Consider the following 22,073-nt stretch of genomic DNA (forward strand, 5'->3'; position numbering starts at 1 on the left):
CTTAGAGAATTTCAATGGGCGACACCAGAACATCTAACATGAGAATGATAAAGAAAGATAGGTGTGTGTAACATACTATAAGAACGAGTGTTGCATGAATAAAATCTATTATTATATTGACAAAAAGTATGAAAGATATCTGGGCGAATTCCATTATGAAACTTGAAGGGAAAAATTCCTCATTTATATTTATAGAGCTCATTTATGGTAAGCAAGTTTAGGTTTTTTGGGGGGGAAAATGTGTGCTGAATGTGAGATAGGCCTATATGAAGCATTAAAAATATTTCTAACAGTCAATTTCTGGATCTTGTATAAGCTATAAACTGTTGACATGTGGGCATTATCCCACACGAGGATGTTGTAGTTTGAATGAGGCAAAACAACTGCATGATAAATTGTCAGTAAAGTTAACTTAGGTAAGAATAGTTTCAACCTATTAGTTGTACTACTTGCATATGCAACATGTTTGCTGATGATAGAAACATGTTTTTTTTCAGTTAAGTTTTAAATCAATATACAATCCTAGAAATTTAGCATACTCGGATGTGTTCATACGGACTCAATCAATAATTACTGAGACGTTTATGTAATCACAAAATATGTCGCCAAACACTATAAATGTTGTTCATTTATACAAACTAAGTGACAATCTATTCGATTTTAGCCGGTCAGAAATTTTGAGGAACTCGTTACTGATATTTGTAAGAGCATTCTTTAAAGTTTGTGTTGGATTAAAAGAGTAGTGTCATCAGCAAAAATAATAAAGGAAACTTTATGCAAAGACGTGTAAATATCATTTATATACATAATAAAAAGTAGTGGTCCTAAAATGGATCCTTGTGGAACGCCAATATTGCAAAAAATACGTGACGAGCTTACACCATTATACGACACAAAATGAAAACAAAACATAAATAACTCTGGAACCAGGTTAAAGAGTTTTTCGTCCTACAACTCAAGAAAAAACTGAGTTACTGATAATTTCCATTCAATAAACCAAACCTTTACCAATAATGACCTCTCTACATCTGGTCAAAATGGTGAAAAGTAGAGTAACTATGGCAACGGATATGTCATTTTATTTTAATTTGTTCAAACGTCTCGTGTTGCTCATCGCGTTCAAAATTCAAGTAGGAGACTGCAATCTCTTGTCCGAAACAACAGAGGGCGAGAATGAATATTGAATACTTATTGAAAGAGGCATTGAGGAAGAGGGGAAAACGGAGAGAATGAGCAGGGAAGGTGTAATGGAGATGTAGGGAAGATGCAGGAGGTGGATTGCGGTTGAATTAGGGAAGGGACTGGGGTGATATAGCTATCCTGGTCCTTATAAGGGGTCACATATACGATTTTTAAAATTATTTCTAAACTTTGCAAATATAACTTTGCTTAACACCCACCCCCCCCCCCCACTCCCTCAGCCCACCCACCCACTCTCCTTCCCGACAAATCCTTCTCTAACACAACAGACGGTTTTCAGGAAAAAGTAATACTTTTATTTCAGTTTGATTGTTTTATGTTTAAAAAAAATACTATATTGACAATACGTGATAAACATGTGGTTATAAAAGTGATATTTAAATCGAGAAACTTCACGTGAATGAACTTTTACTAAAGAATCTGAATAATAAAATAAAATAAAATAAAAGAGCTTTCTCCGACATTCTACTCACTCACATGGTATACATTAGATCATAGATAAAAAAGATGTAATAAATTAATTCACTTCGCTGAAATATATACCAACAAAACATTTCTATTGGATCACTAACAATGTAAATGAAATAAATAATTGATGAAATTATGAAGAACTCAAATAATGCACAATAGTTTTCTTGCTACAATTTCACCATCCTGCTGTAAAATAATGTCACGTAAACAGCCGCATTTAATATTTGCCAGGAAGTCATCATCAAGCTTATAGTTATTGTAAACAGCTTTCGATGAGTATGGTCACGTGAATAGCCGACAGGCACACCCAGGCCTGGGACTGTTAACTGCAGGCATGCGAAAAACTGTTGTTGCCTAGAAACGAAAGTTCAAAGGTCAGACATACATCTGTGACAAAGGTGTTACGCGCTTCACCATCAAATGACCTTCGACCTCAACTGGTTAAGGCATCAAATCGATGAGCAAGGATGTATATGTTGGTTGTTTATCATAGAGAGTCTTTATTCAACAGTCTCTTTAATTTCATTCACAAATGGAATAAACTCTCTTAGTTTTCTTGCTATCCTTGTCGCTGTTTCTTTCTTCTCATTTGTTTTTGATTCGAAGAATATTAACTCGTCTAAAGACAGAAGCTCATTATCTAGAAACAAGGAAAAGAATACAAAAATCGTCAATATTCAAATAATTATGATAACTAGTTAAAATAAATAACAAATCTAAGAACATGACTAAATGTAATGATCATAAATACAATTAGTTAATAATTACAACAGTTCAAAGGTCATTTGGGAAGACTCAACATTTCATCTCAGTAATTTAAAAACAAAATAATTTCAAAATCCAATCAGCACAATTATTGTCCTTGTGTGTTTGCGTTTAGCCTGAAAATGTTAACTACAGTGTAGGCAAAGGTTAAGGGTATAATGTTGACTAAGTCGTAAAGTAAATGAAAATGGTCATTTGGATTGGCGAGGAATTCGCGGGTACTTTAATAAATCACTAATTTATAAAATGTTACATTCCTAAGAAGTCGACCCTCATCACAGGAAGCTTACTCTGAGAGACTACATATTATTCATAATATACATTGGTACATGTGCCTACAACAAAATGGATATTAGTGTACTCTAACGAGAAAGTTCCAGGCGAAATAAGCTCGTCTGGTGAAGTATTTTTAACATTAAAGAATCAAACTGTTTGATACATTTTAGCTCTTTACACACACCAAAGAAAAACATACACGCACACAAACATATACAAAATGAAAATGTAGTAATTGAAGATATTATCTTACCATCCAAATCTGCTTGATCTAGAAGCCTTACAAATTCTCTGACACTATTGTTGTTGAATTGCACCATTGTCCATTCACACGCATCTATAAAACCATCTTCATTTATATCGAATCTGAGGAAGTCTTCTTCTGGTGTCATTTCTTCGAGATGATCGAACAAAGATCTGGAAATAAGTGGACACAATAAATAAGTTAAATGGACACAATAAATAAATTGAGGCAATCGGCTTCACTCTTCAAGAGCATCGTTCAGTTCTTAAATTGTAATGTTATTGTCACAGAACTTGTCAACAGTCTCCAAAACGTCAGTTGATTAAAAAAATAAGTTCCTGCATTAAGTTTACACCCACCTTACTCTCTTGAAGGACGTTTCTAGCTTTGCCTACTTTGCATAAACGAAACTGGACGGAAGCCATTGTTGTTTATGATATTTTTAACGGTTCATAGATATATGCAAATCGAGACTTTATGGTTTAAAAGGAAATAAAATCGTAGACACCATTTGTCAGGTTAGCTGACATAAAAACTACTTTGCATCCAAACTAGGTGTAATGCTTCATGAAGAGCCATCCAGTGTCTTAGGTGTAAACAAAGGGTAACAAAGAAACCACCCACACATACTGGAACTATCGGCTGATATAAGCCATAATATTGTAACACGCGGACACAAAAACAAAGAAAATAAGTTACCTTTTAGATTTGCTGTTGTAGTGCGATGCCGGAGGTATATAATTAGCTCCGAGAAATCCCTTACTAGGATTACTCTTCTTATCTGTAGACTGGCTTTGTGGGCCACACCCTAGCACCACTGAAGTAATACCTAAGAGAAGTAAAAGAGTCTGAGAGAGGAACGATTCCATCTTTATCAGGTTCTTGTTTGATGAGTTGAGCTGAGCAATAGAGTGGATGTTGATGAGAATGATAATGGTTGGAACAGAACAGAACAGGAGCTTATATAGGATATCAGTTACTTGTTAAAATAAGAAATATAAAAGTTACGACATTCATTTATGTTTCTGGGTAATCCCATGGAACTACAAACTGACTGGTTGCGTAACTCTTTAAAGTGAGCTGCCAGGAAAATCCCTTTGTAAATGACGTCAGTGTGAACAAGCGACGACACTATAACGAAAAGAAGTACTTTTGATGATCATGCATTTGACCTCTGACGATAATGCATTTGACCTTTGAGTCATTGTAAAATAATCGATATCTCTTCCTTTCGCGCGTTCCTTACTTAACGTGACATTTAATTAAAGTACAGTCAGTTTTAAATTCCATAAAGATGATTAATTTCTATAAATTCATAAGAAACTGTTCATATACAAGTAAAATTCTATGAACTTGTTTACCCGCCTTTCATTCAGTAATATTTTTCAGAAAAAAGGTGAGGTGTTGGGTAAAAGACGAATCGGTTTGTTTTAATAAACAATCACAAACTTCAATACAGAGATTTCTTCCTTTGTTGGTCATATCTTGTAGTGAATCCATACTCATATTCGAGCATAGTATTCTAGCATATTCTAGCATACTATTCGAGCATATTCTAGCATACTAAATGGTACCCGGCCTCATGGGTTGTACTTGCAGCACTCGAGTTAATTGAAAGTTTAGTGAAGTCATAAATACCTGCAGGGCATTATTAAATACTCCTTCTCAAGCTTAGAGCCTTGTACTCATACATATTCCAAGGAAATTTTATAATGTTCACGTACTCATGCTGTTGTATTCTCACAACAGTCTGATACAAACAGCTTCAACAATTTGATGAAAGAGAAATTTCTTAAAGTAATTTCCCAACATTTTTAATTTCACCATTTTCGGCCCTCACAATAATTAATCAGTGGCGTAGGTACGGGAAAGGGGCTAATCCAACTCACCTGACATTTCCTAGCAGGATTATTTTTTCAGAGTAGACTAATGAACTCATGTTTATTGAAACATTGAACATTGAATTAGATACATATAATGTACAATGAGATGAAAGCAAGGAGATGAAGAAAGGGCAGCTGTTAGAGGTGACGGGGGGGGGGGTGGGGTGTAGGATACAAACTATACGTAGAGAACTGTTACAGATAAAGAGAGAGTTATTGTCACGTCGAGGTCACTCCCCCCACCCCAAGTGCAGTACTCGTCCTAGCACCCCTCCCCATCCTCCTGAATCTTTATTAGTTGAGTGGAATTGCTTTGTTTTTACGCCACGTTTCCAATCTATATCTTCACTGCACCCAATTGCATTACCATCAACACTAGCAAATCTGGAGTTAAACCTTTTATTCCGACATGAAGGGTCCATGTCATGCGCATCTCTCACCTCGCACACGAATGTGATAGGGGTGCAAAACCTTGACCCAAAAACAAATAGGAAAAGGCTGGGTGGTTGGACTGTGGGATGGGGTTGCTGTTATAAGAAGTCAGTTTATAATACAGTCATGTGCCAGGGCTTGAGAGGGGTAGGGGGAGGGGGAGGGGAAAGACCAGGGACATGTGCTTTATAGAAGTATATATATATAAAGGGTAAGAAAATACACACGGTGCAAACAGGGCATTACTCCCAGGAAGCCGGCCCAATGAATGGTTACTTGCTACGCTCGCGCTTAAGGGTCCTATCTAATCCTTGGCCCAGTCCCCAAGTTAACCGTTATACGCTGGTCCTGTTACCGTTAGCATTAATAAGACACTTGACCCACTGAATCCAATCATTTCAATGTGAATCATGCAGAATTAGGTATATTCCAAAGATAACAAGGAAGTACCTTTGTGAGGTCACCTGTCCGTGCGAGGCTCCTACACGTGTAGCTTCTTTCACCTGTAACCACTTTTGTCAGTTCTTAAGATCCTTTCACCTTTGTCATTCGAGTAATGAGTTAGAGGACGTAATAGAGCGGAAATGTACTTTTCCTTGATATTACGTGGTATTTAGATTAATTTTTTAGGCAGAGACTTGATTGTTTCCTCTATTCTCAATCGTCCTTCTCTGCCAAGGTGAAAATGTTCTTCAAATAAAAATAAAGAACAAACAGATTCGCCTTACAAATGTGCTGCAGTCTTCTACAATAATAAAGTAAATAGTCCAACCCAATCTACTGAGCATGCGCATAAGAGCATATATTTGAAGTTCATGCACCACGTGATTTGTCAACTCAATGTACCTATATTAGGCTTCATGTAGTACAGACCACAATATAGTCAACGTGGGGGTGGGGTGTCTCACCCCCCCCCCTATAATTTACTTGAATCTCCAATTTTTGGAAACTCGTTGGTCAAAAATATGACAGTAGGACAATATTTTTTATGTAAAATCTCTTAAAATAATTTAAGTCGATCCACTCTTGACAGGATGATTTCATTTCTGGCTCAATCATATTAGGTCATTTCGGATATTTCTAATTTAAGGCTTACATTAGTACATGATTTGACGAAATTCGAATTTAAAATCATGTTTCTAACTCCTTGTGCAACCCATAATAATGTTGAAAATACTACAAACTAACTTCAAAATTGTCTGAATACGGCCAATTGGCGTTCGATCTAGCACCTTAACATATTACTAAGAACCCGGTATAGCGTATTTATGGTACATTGACAACCTACTCGTGCTATGCTGCTGAAAATTTCCAACTTGCGGTACGACACCCCTCCTTACGAATTAACCCAGTTGGAAAGTTATGATTCTAGTTGGAATATTATGATTCTACACCCCCCCCCTCCCCCAATCACAAGACCCTAGCAACGTCCCTGATTGTAGTCCATACGAAACGAACTAATTACATGAACGAGTGATTGAATCTGAGTGTGGCCATTATTTGACTTTTCATAGCATACTTTGTCCATAGTTAGTAAATTTGGAGGTCACTGGACTGCTAGCAGGACTTGTGTGGCTCCGATAGGCAGAGGCAGGTGATATCGTTTTAGATATCATCTTAAGTATCAGCAATCAAGGAAACGTTGATAAGCTTTGACATCTGTATACTCGTACTCATGTCTTCATCCTCGTCCTCATGTCTTCAGCCTCGTACTCATGTCTTCATCCTCTTCCTCATGTCTCTATCCTCGTACTCATGTCTTCATCCTCGTTCTCATGTCTTCATCCTCGTACTCATGTCTTCATCCTCATACTCATGTCTTCATCCTCGTACTCATGTCTTCATCCTCGTACTCATGTCTTCATCCTCGTACTCATGTCTTCATCCTCGTACTCATGTCTCTATCCTCGTACTCATGTCTTCATACTCGTACTCATGTCTTTATACTCGTACTCATGTCTTTATCCTCGTACTCATGTCTTCATCCTCGTACTCATGTCTTCATCCTCGTACTCATGTCTTCATCCTCGTACTCATGTCTTTATCCTCGTACTCATGTCTTTATACTCGTACTCATGTCTTTATACTCGTACTCATGTCTTTATACTCGTACTCATGTCTTTATACTCGTACTCATGTCTTTATCCTCGTGCTCATGTCTTTATACTCGTACTCATGTCTTTATACTCGTACTCATGTCTTTATCCTCGTGCTCATGTCTTCATCCTCGTACTCATGTCTTTATACTCGTACTCATGACTTTATACTCGTACTCATGTCTTCATCCTCGTACTCATGTCTTTATCCTCGTACTCATGTCTTTATACTCGTACTCATGTCTTTATACTCGTACTCATGTCTTTATCCTCGTGCTCATGTCTTCATCCTCGTACTCATGTCTTCATCCTCGTACTCATGTCTTCATCCTCGTACTCATGTCTTCATACTCGTACTCATGTCTTTACTCATGTCCGTATACTTTGTACATTGAACCTAGAAACCAAGTATGTCGTGTATCCTATACTAGCCTCTGTAGGAAAGAGTAACGGGAATTGTTAACTTCATTTGAAAAGTGATAGCATTCTGAAAGTTTGTGAAGACTTTGGTATTTTAAACAACTAATACCTAAGAGATATGACTAGGATAAGTTCAGATGTATTAAAAAAAAGATATGATGCAGTTTATAGAGACGTAAGTAATTTCATTTATTTATTTTCACACGGCATCTTTCCCCCTAGTAGGATTATTATGCCTGTCGTGTGTTAGTTTCATTTTCGATGTCCGGCAACGAACCATCTTAGTTTCCTCGACGTCAGTCTATTCCACTCATGAATGTCAAAAATTCTGCTTCCTGCATTAGGATGAAGAGGTTTCGATTAGGATGGAATAGTTCCGATTGCTACCGAAGTTATTACCCCAGATGGCCTCGATGAGTCCTGGGACTGCCCCACTCCGACGAAATGAATCAAAACACCCTCCTATATAGGCAACTAATAGCTCATATTATGCAGGGCTTTAACCTTACAAATATGTTACTTTCAGTTCTAAAATAGAAATGAAAATATTGAGATTCGTGTCGTCTCTAAATAAAACAAAAAAACACGGACGGCTTCCTCTCTCTTTTCCCTATCTCTCTTTTACCTTTACACTTTCACTTCTTTTCTACCGACTCAGCATTTTCTCAAATTTCCTTTACTTCTGCCCTCAACTCTGATATCTTCACATACCACTCATTGGGGCGTACATAACCTTTTATTTCCTCATATAAGATATAAATCACATATCTAAGTTGATTATTTTTCATGATAAATCCTTATTTACATAACTAAATCATTGTCCCATTTTCAATTAAAATAGGTAGTGGAAGCCCTTCACCAACTTGCAAAAAACATATTCCATTCAAAGTTTATAAGCTTAACGCGAAGGAATCTTGTGATCAAAAGTTCCATAAACAATCGTGGTGAAGCGAAATGACCCCGACCTTTGATCTTTCATGCCCTTTTGTTTTAGCAACCTCTTAAACGAATATGCAGCCCATAGAAATATCATCGAAATGTTTCATCCTAAAGACAGATATTTTTTCGTATCGTTTATTTCGGCCGTTAAATCACAATGATGTACATTGAGGCAGCGGGACCAGAAGCAAGATACTTTTCGAGTCTGGTCCCCTGCAAAGTAAATCGAGAAAATACAATTTTATATAGAGAAAAGAAAATACCAAGAAAACACAAAGCAAAAGGACACACAAAGAGTTTTAACAGAACTGGGAGGGAAAAAGGAATACAAAAGTTTAGTTCTGGGAACAGTGAGAGTGAGTGTATTGCTAGAACGCAAGGTATAACGAGTATTGACCTGGAAGGACAGATCGTCTGACAAATAGGCGGTTGTAACCTATTAATACATATGCAACATGTTTGCTGATGATAGAAACATGTTTTTTCACTTTAGTTTTAAATCAATATACAATCCTAGAAATTTAGCATAATCGGATACACATTCCATCACAAATTACTGAGACTTTTTATTAGTCACAAAATCTGTTGTCAAACACCATTAATGTTGTTTTACCTATTAAGTGACAATCGATTCGATTTTAGCCGGTCAGAAAGTTTGAGGAATTCGTTACTGATATTTTGAAGAGCATTCTCTAAAGTTTGTGTTGGATAAAAAGAGTAGTGTCATCAGCAAACATAATAAAGGAAACTTTATGCAAAGACGTGTAAATATCATTTATATACATAATAAAAAGTAGTGGTCCTAAAATGGATCCTTGTGGAAAGCCAAATTTGCAAGAAATACGTGAAGAGCTTACACCATTATACGACACAAACTGAAAACGAAGCATAAACAACTCTGGAACCAGGTTCAAGAAATTGTTTCGTCCGACAACTCAAGAAAAACCTGAGTAAATGATAATTTCCATTCTATTCACCATACCTTTTCCAATAGTGACCTCTCTACATCTGGTCAAAATGGTGCAAAGTAGAGTAACTATGGCAACGGATATGTCATTTTATTTTAATTTGTTCAAACGTCTTGTGTTGATCATCGCGCTCAAAGTTCAAGTAGGAGACTGCAATCTCTTGTCCGAAACAACAGAGGGCGAGAATGAATATTGAATACTTATTGAAAGAGGCATTGAGGAAGAGGGGAAAACGCAGGGAAGGAGCAAGGAAGGTGTTATGGAGATGTAGGGAAGATGCAGGGAAGATGCAGGGAAGGTGTTATGGAGATGCAGGGAACACGCAGGGAATATGCAAAGAAGGTGCATAGAAGGTGCAGGGAAGATGCAGGGAAGATGCAGGAAAGATGTAGGGAAGATGCAGGGAAGGCGCAGGGAAGGTGTAATGGAGATGTAAGGAAGATGCAGGGAAGATGCAGGGAAGACGTATGAGGTGGATTCCGGTTGTAGTAGGGAAGGGACTGGAGTGAGATAGCTATCCTGGTCCTTATAAGGGGTCACATATACGTTTTTATTTTTTTATTTATAAACTTTACTAATCCCTCCCACCGACCAACCCACTTTCCTTCCCGACAAATCCTTCTCTAACACATATTTTCAAGAAAAAGTAATACTTTTATATCATTTTGATTGTTTTATATTAAGAAACGAATACTATATTGACATTACGTGATACAACATGTGGTTATAAAAGTGATATTTGAATCGAGAATATTCACGTCAAAAAACTTTTACTAAAAAATCTGAATAATAAAATAAAATATAGGAGCTTTCTCAGACATTTCACTCACTCACATTGTTAACATTAGATTATAGATAAAAAAGATCTAATAAATTAATTCACTTCGCTGAAATATATACCAACAATACATTTCTATTGGATCACTAACAATATAAATGAAATAAATAATTGATGAAATAACGAAGAACTCAAATAATGCACAATAGTTTTCTTGCTACAATTTCACTATCCTGCTGTAAATAGCGTCACGTAAACAGCCACATTTAATTTTTTCCAGGAAGTCATCATCAAGCTTATTGTTATTTGAAACAGCTTTCGATTAGTATGGTCACGTGATTAGCCGACAGGCACACTCGGGCCTGGTACTGTTAACTGCAGGCATGCCCAAAACTGTTGTTGCCTAGAAACGAAAGTTAAAAACGTCAGACAAACATCTGTGACAAAGATGTAAAGCGCTTCACCACCAAAATGACCTTCCATCTCAACTGGTTAAGGCATCAAATCGGTGTTCAAGGATGTATATGTTGGTTGTTTATCAAAGAGAGTCTTTATTCAACAGTCTCTTTAATTTCATTTACAGATGGAATAAACTCTCTTAGTTTTCTTGCTATCCTTGTCGCTGTTTCTTTCTTCTCATTTGTTGTTGATTCGAAGAATATGAACTCGTCTAAAGACAGAAGCTCATTATCTAGAAACAAGGAAAGAATACAAAAATCGTCAATATTCAAATAATTATGATAACTAGTTAAAATAAATAACAAATCTAAGAACGTAACTAAATATAATGATCATAAATACAAGTAGTTACTAATTACAACAGGTCAAATGTCATTTGGGAAGACTAAACATTTCAGTCCAGTAATTTAAAAAACAAAATAATTTCAAAATCCAATCACCACAATTAATGCGCTTGTGTCTGTGTCTGTGTGTTTGTGTGTTTAGCCTGAAAATGTTTCCTTCAGTGTAGGTTGAGGTTAAGTTAGATTGACTAAGTGGTGAAGGAAATGGAAATAGTCATTTTGAACTAGCGAGGAATTCGCTGGTACATTCATTAATCACTAAAATATTACATTCCTAAGAAGTCGACCCTCATCACAGGAAACTTACTCTGAGAGACTACATATTATTCATAATATACATTGGTACATGTGCCTACAACAAAATGGATATTAGTGTACTCTAACGAGAAACTTCCAGGCGAAATGAGCTCGTCTGGTGAAGTATTTTTAAATATTTAAGAATCAAAGTGGTTGATACATTTTAGCTCTTTACACACACCAAAGAAAAGCATACACACACGCACACATATACAAAATGAAAATGTAGTAATTGAAGATATTATCTTACCATCCAAATCTGCTTGATCTAGAAGCCTTACAAATTCCCTGACACTATTGTTGTTGAATTGCACCATTGTCCATTCACACGCATCTATAAAACCATCTTCATTTATATCGAATCTGAGGAAGTCTTCTTCTGGTGTCATTTCTTCGAGATGATCGAACACAGATCTGGAAATAAGTGGACACAATAAATAAGCTAAATGGACACAATAAATAAATTGAGGCAATCGGCTTCACTCTTCATGAGCATCGTTCAGTTCTTAAATTGTAATGTTATTGTCACAGAACTTGTCAACAGTCTCCAAAACGTCAGTTGATTAAAACAATAAGTTCCTGCATTAAGTTTACACCCACCATACTCTCTTGAAGGACGTTTCTAGCTTTGCCTACTTTGCATAAAAGAAACGGGACGGAAGCCATTATTGTTTATGATATTGTTAACGGTTCATAGATATATACAAATTGAGACTTTATAGTTTAAAAGGAAATAAAATCGTAGACACCATTTCTCAGGTTAGCTGACATAAAAACTACTTTGCATCCAAACTAGGTCTAATGCTTCATGAAGAGCCATCCAGTGCCCTAGGGGTAAACAAAGATACCACCAACACATACTGGAACTATCGGGTGATATAAGCCATATTATAACATGCGGACTCAAAAACAAAGAAAATGAGTTACCTTTTAGATTTGCTCTTGTAATGCGATGCTGGAGGTATATGATTAGCTCCAAGAAATCCCTTACTAGGATTACTCTTCTTATTTGCAGACTGGCTTTGTGGGCTACACCCTAGTACCACCGAAGTAATACCCAAAAGAAGTAAAAGAGTCTGAGAGAGGAAAGATTCCATCGTTATTAGGTTTCTTGTTTGATGAGCAGAGTTCAGCAATAGAGTGGATGTTTGATGACAATGATAATTGTGGGAACAGAACAGGAGTTTATAAAGGGTACAATTTCCTTTATTATTTCAAACAAGAAGGATTTTAACACATTACGCTCGTTTTACGTCACGGTATCTCCGACATTGCTATACCCTGTTCCTTTTTTTAATATGCGTCATATGACTATATTTATCTAATACTGGAAAATGCCATTAGTAATCAGGAAAAGACACTATTCGATTGTTTGTTTGAATAGGAGTTTGAACAGGAGTTTATAAAGGGTACAATTTCCTTCATTATTTCAGACAAGAAGGATTTAACACGTTACGCTCGTTTACGTCATGGTATCTCCGACGTTGCTATACCCTTTCCCTTTTTGAATAAGCGTCATATGACTATATTTATCTAATACTGGAAAATGCCATTAGTAATCAGGAAAAGACACTATTCGATTGTTTGTTTGAATAGGAGTTTGAACAGGAGTTTATAAAGGGTACAATTTCCTTCATTATTTCAAACAAGAAGGATTTAACACATTACGCTCGTTTACGTCATGGTATCTCCGACGTTGCTATACCCTTTCCCTTTTTGAATATGCGTCATATGACTATATTTATCTAATACTGGAAAATGCCATTAGTAATCAGGAAAAGACACTATTCGATGGTTTGTTTGAATAGGAGTTTGAACAGGAGTTTATAAAAGGTACAATTTCCTTCATTATATCAAACAAGAAGGATTTTTGCACATAACGCTCGTTTTACGTCACGGCTTCTCCGACGTTGATATATCTTTATTCCTTTTTTAATATGAGTCATATGACTATATTTATCTAATACTGGGAAAGTCCATTAGTAATCAGGAAAAGACACTATTCGATTGCATGTTTGAACCTTTGCATTGTCAGATCATTTAAACTGTCACCCTCTTCCTAACTTTACTTCTAAAAGTAGCACTGTCGACCAGGGGGGTAGGAGCCGGGCACCAGGGGCACGTGCCCACCCCCACTTTTTTCCAAAATAGCAAATGTGCCCTACTGGTAAATAAAATGTGCCCCTTTGATGAAAACCTGTCTTTTGGATATCTTAAGCGTTTGTTCATTTTAATATTTTATCTTAATTATTTATTTTTAGACTGCACATGCTATTTTTAAAATGGCATCCCATATCTTTCTGTAGCACGGTTAACAATAAACAATCTCAATAAATAAAAAATCAATGTTGCAGCCCACCATTATAGTATTGATAGCATACTAACACATCATATATATTTAAGTGATATGGCCGGTGTGTATCGGTTTATAGCATAACGAGTGGTGGTTGTGGAATGAGAAAGTGCCACTCTGATGTTGTGCCCCCCACTTTTTGGAAACTTTCCCACCACGATTCCAATGGTGACGTCGGGGAAACCCCCGTGTTTGTCATACCATACGTGGTTATTTGTATCAGGTTAAGATCAAGTCAGAAGTTGCAAAGTGTCTTTCGTTACTTGAGGAACTTCTTATTTACGTTTTATTCACGAGTGTACCACACCAATCAAATAAAACTCCATTCAAACTTCAGAGGAGTAGGAGGAGAGTAGGAGAGCATAGGAGAAGGGGTGGAGGGGGAGCAGGAACAAGGGGAGGGGTGAAGGAGGGGAAAGAGGGAGCAGAATTGTTGGGGTATTTCCTAAAATTACTGTAATTCTTGTCAACTTTAAGGCCACTGGCACGCTTTTTGTGTTCTTTCGTTACGCGTTATTGAACTTTTTTCACATATTCTTCAAGAGCGGATTTCCCACACAGATTTCGTGGTACCTATAGAAGCCTAGTGGAATTAAAGTGATTATGTTAGCCAAACAATGTGCTTAGTTCATCAAAATATGAAACCCAACTTCTGAACAAGCGAGGATCTGTTTCCGTTAATTGCTGTGACAATGGAATGAATTTAAAGGTTAATATTCTATATAACTGTAAATCCCGTCAATCTCCATGACTTGTGGTGGGTCCTTTGTATTTAGATGCAACTAAAACTTTTAAGGAAATGTTACAAGGAAACATAAATATATACTGTTAAATTAATTTAAAGAAAACCTGTCATGTAAAATCCCCCCGTGACATTTTAATAGGAACCAAGAAATAAAGTCGTGTTGATTAGTCCTTTATTAATTCACACAAGGCGAATATCTCTGTTCGTCTGTTTCTCGACTGATTAAACTTCAATTACCCACTGAATACACCTTTTTCGGGGTACCTTAATGTAACTCTTAGGAAACAGATGCAGTATCTTGCTACTTGAGTGGGACAGCGATTCTGGAAACCGCCCATTAATTGAGTTTCTATTATATTTTGGCGATCATACTGAATGAGGATAATTAATGAAATGTTTCACAAACACTTTTTTTCAACTTTACTAATATGTTTTAGCAAAAGAGACAATGTACCATAAATCATTGTGCCATTTTCAATTAAATCAAGTAGTTGAAGCTCTCCAACAACTTGCAAGAAACATATTCCCTTCAAAAGTGTGTTAGTCTAAAGCGAAGAAATCTTGTTTATTTCTGCTATTAAATCACAATGATGTACATTTGTTAATACATAGTTATAGCAATGAGGCAGCGGGACCAGAAGTGCGACACTTTTCGAGTCTGGTCCCCTGCAAAGTAAAACGATAAAATACAATTTTATATAAAAGAAAATACCAAGAAAACACAAAGCAAAAGGACACACAAAGGGGTTTAACAGAACTGGGAATGGAAACATTAATACAAAGCTCATAACAAGGCAGAACTATACGAAAAAGAGTCATTGTTTAGATAATGTTTAAGATGTCGTTTATAAGATGAAAGCGATTTGCTATTTCTAATGTTTTCACTTAGAGAATTTCAGAGGGCGACACAGACCATCTAACCTGTGAGAGATACATATGAGTCCTTGATATAGGTGTTTGTAACATATTATAAGAACGAGTGTTGTATGAATAGTATTTATTATACTATTATAATGAAAAAAGTATGAAAAAAATCTGGGAGTGACCCATTATAAAACCTAAAGAGAAAAATCCTATTTATATTTATAGAGCTCATTTAGGGTAAGCAAGTTAAAGTTTTTGAAAAGGGTGCAGAACGTGAGATTAAAGAATAGTTGTAATAATAATAAATGAACTTATAAAGCGCTAAAATCTACGAAGTATTCAATAGCGCTGTACAACCCTAATAGAACGCCAACTTGAAAAAATGAGTCTTCAAGCAAGGCTTGAACTGACTGAGAGTGGGAGAACTCCGCACAGATATGGGCAGACCATTCCAGAGCTTGGGCCCGGCTTATGGAAAGGCACGGTCGCCATAGGTTTTCAGTTTAGTTCTGGGAACAGTGAGAGTGAGTGTATTGCTAGAACGCAAGGTATAACGAGTATTGACCTGGAAGGACAGATCGTCTGACAAATAGGCGGTTGTAACCTATTAATACATATGCAACATGTTTGCTGATGATAGAAACATGTTTTTCACTTTAGTTTTAAATCAATATACAATCCTAGAAATTTAGCATAATCGGATACACATTCCATCACAAATTACTGAGACTTTTTATTAGTCACAAAATCTGTTGTCAAACACCATTAATGTTGTTTTACTTATTAAGTGACAATCGATTCGATTTTAGCCGGTCAGAAAGTTTGAGGAATTCGTTTCTGACAATTTGAAGAGCATTCTCTGAAGTTTGTGTTGGATAAAAAGAGTAGTGTCATCAGCAAACATAATAAAGGAAACTTTATGCAAAGACGTGTAAATATCATTTATATACATAATAAAAAGTAGTGGTCCTAAAATGGATCCTTGTGGAAAGCCAATATTGCAAGAAATACGTGACGAGCTTACACCATTATACGACACAAACTGATAACGAAAAGTAAATAACTCTGAAACCAGGTTAAAGATTTTTTCGTCCGACAACCAAAGATAAAACTCGGTAAATGATAATTTCCATTAAATTCACCAAACCTTTCCAATAGTGACCTCTCTACATCTGGTCAAAATGGTGCAAAGTAGAGTAACCATGGCAAAGGATATGTCATTTCATTTTAATTTGTTCAAACGTCTTGTGTTGATCATCGCGTTCAAAATTCAAGTAGGAGACTGCAATCTCTTGTCCGACACAACATAGGGCGAGAATGAATATTGAATACTTATTGAAAGAGGCATTGAGGAAGAGGGGAGGGCGCAGGGAAGGAGCAGGGGAGGTGTAATGAAGATGTAGGGAAGATGCAGGGAAGACGCAGGGAAGGAGCAGGAGGTGGATTCCGGTTGTAGTAGGGAAGAGATTGGAGGGAAATACGCATAGGTTTTTTATTATTTATAAACTTTGCTTATCCCCCCCCCCACCCCCAACCAACCCACTCTCCTTCCCGAAAAATCCTTCTCTAACACAAAAGACGATTTCTTTCAAGAAAAAGTAATACTTCTATTTCATTTTGATTGTTTTATATTAATAAACAAATACTATATTTACATTACGTGATACAACATGTGGTTATAAAAGTGATATTTGAATCGAGAATGTTCACGTCAATAAACTTTTACTAAAGAATCTGAATAATAAAATAAAATATGGGAGCTTTCTCAGATATACTCACTCACATGGTTAACATTAGATTATAGATAAACAAGATCTAATAAATGAATTCACTTCGCTGAAATATATACCAACTAAACATTTCTATTGGATCACTAACAATATAAATGAAATAAATAATTGATGAAATAAATCAAATAATGCACAATAGTTTTCTTGCTACAATTTCACTATCCTGCTGTGAATAGCGTCACGTGAACAGCCACATTTTATTTTTTCCAGGAAGTCATCATCAAGCTTATAGTTATTGTAAACAGCTTTCGATGAGTATGGTCACGTGATTAGCCGACAGGCACACTCAAGTCTAGGACTGTTAACTGCAGGCATGCGAAAAACTGTTGTTGCCTAGAAACGAATGTCCAAAGGTCAGACATACATCTGTGACAAAGGTGTTACGCGCTTCACCATCAGATGACCTTCGACCTCAACTGGTTAAGGCATCAAATCGATGAGCAAGGATGTATATGTTGGTTGTTTATCATAGAGAGTCTTTATTCAACAGTCTCTTTAATTTCATTCACAGATGGAATAAACTCTCTTAGTTTTCTTGCTATCCTTGTCGCTGTTTCTTTCTTCTCATTTGTTGTTGATTCGAAGAATATGAACTCGTCTAAAGACAGAAGCTCATTATCTAGAAACGAGGAAAAGAATACAAAAATCGTCAATATTCAAATAATTATGATAACTAGTTAAAATAAACAACACATCTAAGAACGTAACTAGATGTAATGATCATAAATACAAGAAGTTACTAATTACAACAGGACAAAGGTCACTTGGGAAGACATTTCAGTCCAGTAATTAAGAAACCAAATGTCAAAACTCATATAAGCAGAATTATTGCGCTTGTGCTTGTGTGTGTGTTTAGCCTGAAAATGTTAACTACAGTGTAGTTTGAGGTTAAGTTAGATTGACTAAGTTGTGAAGGAAATGAAAATGGTCATTTTGGATTGGCGAAGATTTTGCTGGTACTTTAATTAACCACTAATTTTACAAAATGGTCCATTGTTAAGACGTCGACTCACAGGAAACTTACTATGAGAGACTACATATTATTCATAATATACATTTGGTACATATGCCTACAACAAAATGGCTATTAGTGTACTCTAACGAGAAGCTTCCAGGCGAAATAAGCTCGTCTGGTGGAGTATTTTTAAATATTTAAGAATCAAAGTGGTTGATACATTTTAGCTCTTTACACACACCAAAGAAAAACCTACACTCACACACATATACAAAATGAAAATGTAGTAATTGAATATATTATCTTACCATCCAAATCTGCTTGATCTAGAAGCCTTACAAATTCTCTGACACTATTGTTGTTGAATTGCACCATTGTCCATTCACACGCATCTATAAAACCATCTTCATTTATATCGAATCTGAGGAAGTCTTCTTCTGGTGTCATTTCTTCGAGATGATCGAACACGGATCTGGAAATAAGTGGACACAATAAATAAGTTAAATGGAAACAATAAATAAATTGAGGCAATCGGCTTCACTCTTCATGAGCATCGTCCGGTACTTAAATTGTAATGTTATTGTCACAGAACTTGTCAACAGTCTTCAAAACGATTAAAAACATAAGCTCCTGCATTAAGTTTACACCCACCTTACTCTCTTGAAGGACGTTTCTAGCTTTGCCTACTTTGCATAAACGAAACGGGACGGAAGCCATTGTTGTTTATGATATTGTTAACGGTTCATAGATATATGCAAATTGAGACTTTATGGTTTAAAAGGAAATAAAATCGTAGACACCATTTCTTAGGTTAGCTGACATAAAAACTACTTTGCATCCAAACTAGGTCTAATGCTTCATGAAGAGCCATCCAGTGCCCTAGGGGTAAACAAAGATACCACCCACACATACTGGAACTATCGGGTGATATAAGCCATATTATAACATGCGGACACAAAAACAAAGAAAATGAGTTACCTTTTAGATTTGCTCTTGTAGTGCGATGCTGGAGGTATATGATTAGCTCCAAGAAATCCCTTACTAGGATTACTCTTCTTATTTGCAGACTGGCTTTGTGGGCTACACCCTAGCACCACCGAAGTTAGACCCAAAAGAAGTAGAAGAGTCTGAGAGAGGAAAGATTCCATCGTGATTAGGTTTCTTGTTTGATGAGCAGAGCTGAGCAATAGAGTGGATGTTTGATGACAATGATAATTGTGGGAACAGAACAGTAGTTTATAAAGGGTACAATTTCCTTTATTATTTCAAACAAGAAGGATTTTAACACATTACGCTCGTTTTACGTCATGGCATCTCCGACGTTGCTATACCCTGTTCCTTTTTTTAATATGCGTCATATGACTATATTTATCTGATACTGGGAAATACCATTAGTAATAAGGAAAACACACTATTCGATTGTTTGTTTGAATAGGAGTTTGAACAGGAGTTTATAAAAGATACAATTTCCTGCATTATATCAAACAAGAAGGATTTTTGCACATAACGCTCGTTTACGTCACGGCTTCTCCGACGTTGCTATACCCTTTCCCTTTTTTAATATGAGTCATATGACTATATTTATCTGATACTTGGGAAATGCCATTAGTAATCAGGTAAACACACTATTCGATTGCTTGTTTTAACTGTCATTTCAATAATCTCCCTCTTCCTAACTTTACTTTTAACAATAGCACTGTCGACCGTCTGATACCAGAGACTACCATAACTGAAATGTATTATCTTCAACAGATTAATTTCGATTTATTGTAAACGAACATTAACAGATCGGTAGCTGAGCGCTTATAGCCCTGTCCCAATTGGTCGACAATGGGTCCCGGTCCGACCGATAACAGCAATAAACGTGCCCATGTTACATACGTATTCAGGCGCGTATCCAGGATTTCAAACCCGGGGGGCGCGAATTACTATCTAAGCGGAGCGCCACCATCAGTTGGCGCGCAGCGTACAAGAAAATTTCTTGTTTTGAAACCCCCCCAGATCACCGGAAACGGCACTTCTCGGGCTTGAAATGACCAACCAGATGTACACTTTTTGCCTGAGAACCAGGTTTTTCCTAATAGTTTTTTTTCCATCCATAACCTTTTTGAAGTTTGTCAACCCGGCACACATCATGTTCGACCTGATGGCATCTCCTGTGGGTCTTTGCTTTTGTAGGTGATTCTACGTCGCGTCCCACAATACCCGTCAGCCCCACTTTTCAAGGTTTTAAGCCCCATATTTGTTGAGAATTTGAAAATACACATTTCTCGTGAATAAACTCACTTGAAAACATACCCATAATGTACAAAATTTCATCTATGGACAACCAATATAGAAAAACTTCCTTCAACCCCTAACAGACCGGTCAAAATTGCACGAGTAGAGGGAAGTGTGATGCAGAATGTTGGTGAGAAATTTTCGAAAATTCAGACACAGTTAATTTATTGGTGTAGAAACATTAAAACCTGTTATAACGGCTATTATCAAACTTGGTTGAAGGAAATGAAAAAATAGCAGATATTTCCTTCAACCGAACACTACACACATAGGCGTAGGAGGCGCGGCGGCAGTGGCGGAGCTAGGGGTATTGGTCAGGAGTGGCGAGAATGGTCTGAAGGGGCGCTTTCGACACTATCTAAGCGGAGCGCCACCACTAGTTGGCGCGTAGCGTACAGAAAATTTTTGAATAAAGATACTCCGTAGATCGCCGGAAATGACCCTTTCCGGGCCTGGCTAATTTGCAGATAAACGAAGAATAAGGTGTCATCGCCAAATTACAGCAACAAAATGTGAGAAATGTCAATAAGTAGATGAGAGCGCAATAAAAAAGTTAATAATCACGAATAAGTAAAAAGTGGTAAAGAGCTGAAAAAGGCGCCAGCAGTCCATTTGAGTCAGTCAGGGGGGCATCCACCCCCCCCCCCGACCGTATGGACGCTCCGCCACTGCGCGGCGGGGGTGCAGCCCCTAATTCGCCATTACTAATGTAAAAGAGAGTTTTGACATAATTGGACCTCCATGCTTTTTATACATCTACATGAGACATGTCGTTGTTTACATTAGCATCCCGCGAAATACTGCGCAATTTGAACGGCTTATATGATATTGACATGAACACGTTGAACGCGCGCTTCGCGCGCGAAAATTTTTGGTTATTTTTTCAGGCAAGTCGGACAGTTTTGAGGCTTTTCATCCTGGAACGCCATTTTCATGCTCACTGATTATGATGTGATATCTGCTGTTTGCGTTACAAATTCGAACAGGCGCGTAGCGAGGAATTTGCCAAGGGAGGGGCGAAGCCTGTAGGCAAATTATCTAAGCGTAGCGCCACCATAGGTTGGCGCGAAGCGTACAAGAAAATTTTGGCCGAAAATGCCTCCCAGATCGCTGGAAATGGCACTACCCAGGACCATTTGTTAGCGCGAAGCGTACAAGCAAATTTTGGCCGAAAATGTCTCCCAGATCGCTGGAAATGACACTTCCCAGGCCTTGTAAGTTGCCTCTAAGCACTTTCTATTTTGAAATTACTTAGCGATATCATTTAAAAAAATGCTGAATGGGGGGGGGGCGGGCGGTCGCCCCCATCCCAAAATGCGTCATGTTCCCCGACGACACGGTCGAGTTCGAGACCAGCCACAGTTGGTTTCATAGCACAATTCTACACACGCGTTATGATAGACCATATATAGTACATATATAGATCATTAGTGAGAGAGGAAAATGGAAACGTCAAAAAATGGAGTTGTCGGTGTAAGGGGTAGGGTGAGTCACACTTTTACGAAATCATTGAT

The 22,073-nt window shown here is 37.0% G+C and overlaps 3 protein-coding genes across 3 annotated transcripts; all 3 read right to left on the reverse strand.

Moving 5' to 3' along the window:
* Positions 1-1,485: 1,485 nt before the first annotated feature.
* On the reverse strand, positions 1,486-3,943 carry LOC139984781 (uncharacterized). The gene is made up of 3 exons (XM_071998821.1): positions 3,656-3,943; positions 2,966-3,129; positions 1,486-2,311 (listed from the first exon to the last, which is right to left on the reverse strand). Exons 1-3 carry the CDS (start codon positions 3,823-3,825, stop codon positions 2,172-2,174), a joined length of 474 nt encoding a protein of 157 aa, XP_071854922.1. The 5' UTR covers positions 3,826-3,943; the 3' UTR covers positions 1,486-2,171.
* A 6,428-nt stretch (positions 3,944-10,371) lies between these two features.
* LOC139984782 (uncharacterized) lies at positions 10,372-12,708 on the reverse strand. Its single transcript, XM_071998822.1, has 3 exons — positions 12,500-12,708; positions 11,823-11,986; positions 10,372-11,163 (listed from the first exon to the last, which is right to left on the reverse strand). The coding sequence occupies exons 1-3, from the start codon at positions 12,667-12,669 to the stop codon at positions 11,024-11,026; spliced, it is 474 nt and encodes a 157-aa protein (XP_071854923.1). The 5' UTR covers positions 12,670-12,708; the 3' UTR covers positions 10,372-11,023.
* Positions 12,709-17,453: 4,745 nt separating this feature from the next.
* LOC139984783 (uncharacterized) lies at positions 17,454-19,475 on the reverse strand. Its single transcript, XM_071998823.1, has 3 exons — positions 19,258-19,475; positions 18,588-18,751; positions 17,454-17,943 (listed from the first exon to the last, which is right to left on the reverse strand). Exons 1-3 carry the CDS (start codon positions 19,425-19,427, stop codon positions 17,804-17,806), a joined length of 474 nt encoding a protein of 157 aa, XP_071854924.1. The 5' UTR covers positions 19,428-19,475; the 3' UTR covers positions 17,454-17,803.
* Positions 19,476-22,073: the final 2,598 nt, after the last annotated feature.

This window comes from Apostichopus japonicus, chromosome 17, assembly GCF_037975245.1.
Source record: "Apostichopus japonicus isolate 1M-3 chromosome 17, ASM3797524v1, whole genome shotgun sequence".
Classification (NCBI taxonomy): Eukaryota; Metazoa; Echinodermata; class Holothuroidea; order Aspidochirotida; family Stichopodidae; genus Apostichopus; species Apostichopus japonicus.

What these genes read in the sequence shown, in the direction of transcription:
- LOC139984782 (XM_071998822.1), bottom strand. Translation starts at nt 12,669, where the DNA reads ATGGAATCTTTCCTCTCTCAGACTCTTTTACTTCTTTTGGGTATTACT. An exon ending in TACAAGAGCAAATCTAAAAG is followed by an intron (nt 11,987 to 12,499) that starts GTAACTCATTTT and finishes ACTTATTTCCAG; the next exon opens with ATCTGTGTTCGATCATCTCG. An exon ending in AGATCAAGCAGATTTGGATG is followed by an intron (nt 11,164 to 11,822) that starts GTAAGATAATAT and finishes CCTTGTTTCTAG; the next exon opens with ATAATGAGCTTCTGTCTTTA.
- LOC139984783 (XM_071998823.1), bottom strand. Translation starts at nt 19,427, where the DNA reads ATGGAATCTTTCCTCTCTCAGACTCTTCTACTTCTTTTGGGTCTAACT. An exon ending in TACAAGAGCAAATCTAAAAG is followed by an intron (nt 18,752 to 19,257) that starts GTAACTCATTTT and finishes ACTTATTTCCAG; the next exon opens with ATCCGTGTTCGATCATCTCG. An exon ending in AGATCAAGCAGATTTGGATG is followed by an intron (nt 17,944 to 18,587) that starts GTAAGATAATAT and finishes CCTCGTTTCTAG; the next exon opens with ATAATGAGCTTCTGTCTTTA.
- LOC139984781 (XM_071998821.1), bottom strand. Translation starts at nt 3,825, where the DNA reads ATGGAATCGTTCCTCTCTCAGACTCTTTTACTTCTCTTAGGTATTACT. An exon ending in TACAACAGCAAATCTAAAAG is followed by an intron (nt 3,130 to 3,655) that starts GTAACTTATTTT and finishes ACTTATTTCCAG; the next exon opens with ATCTTTGTTCGATCATCTCG. An exon ending in AGATCAAGCAGATTTGGATG is followed by an intron (nt 2,312 to 2,965) that starts GTAAGATAATAT and finishes CCTTGTTTCTAG; the next exon opens with ATAATGAGCTTCTGTCTTTA.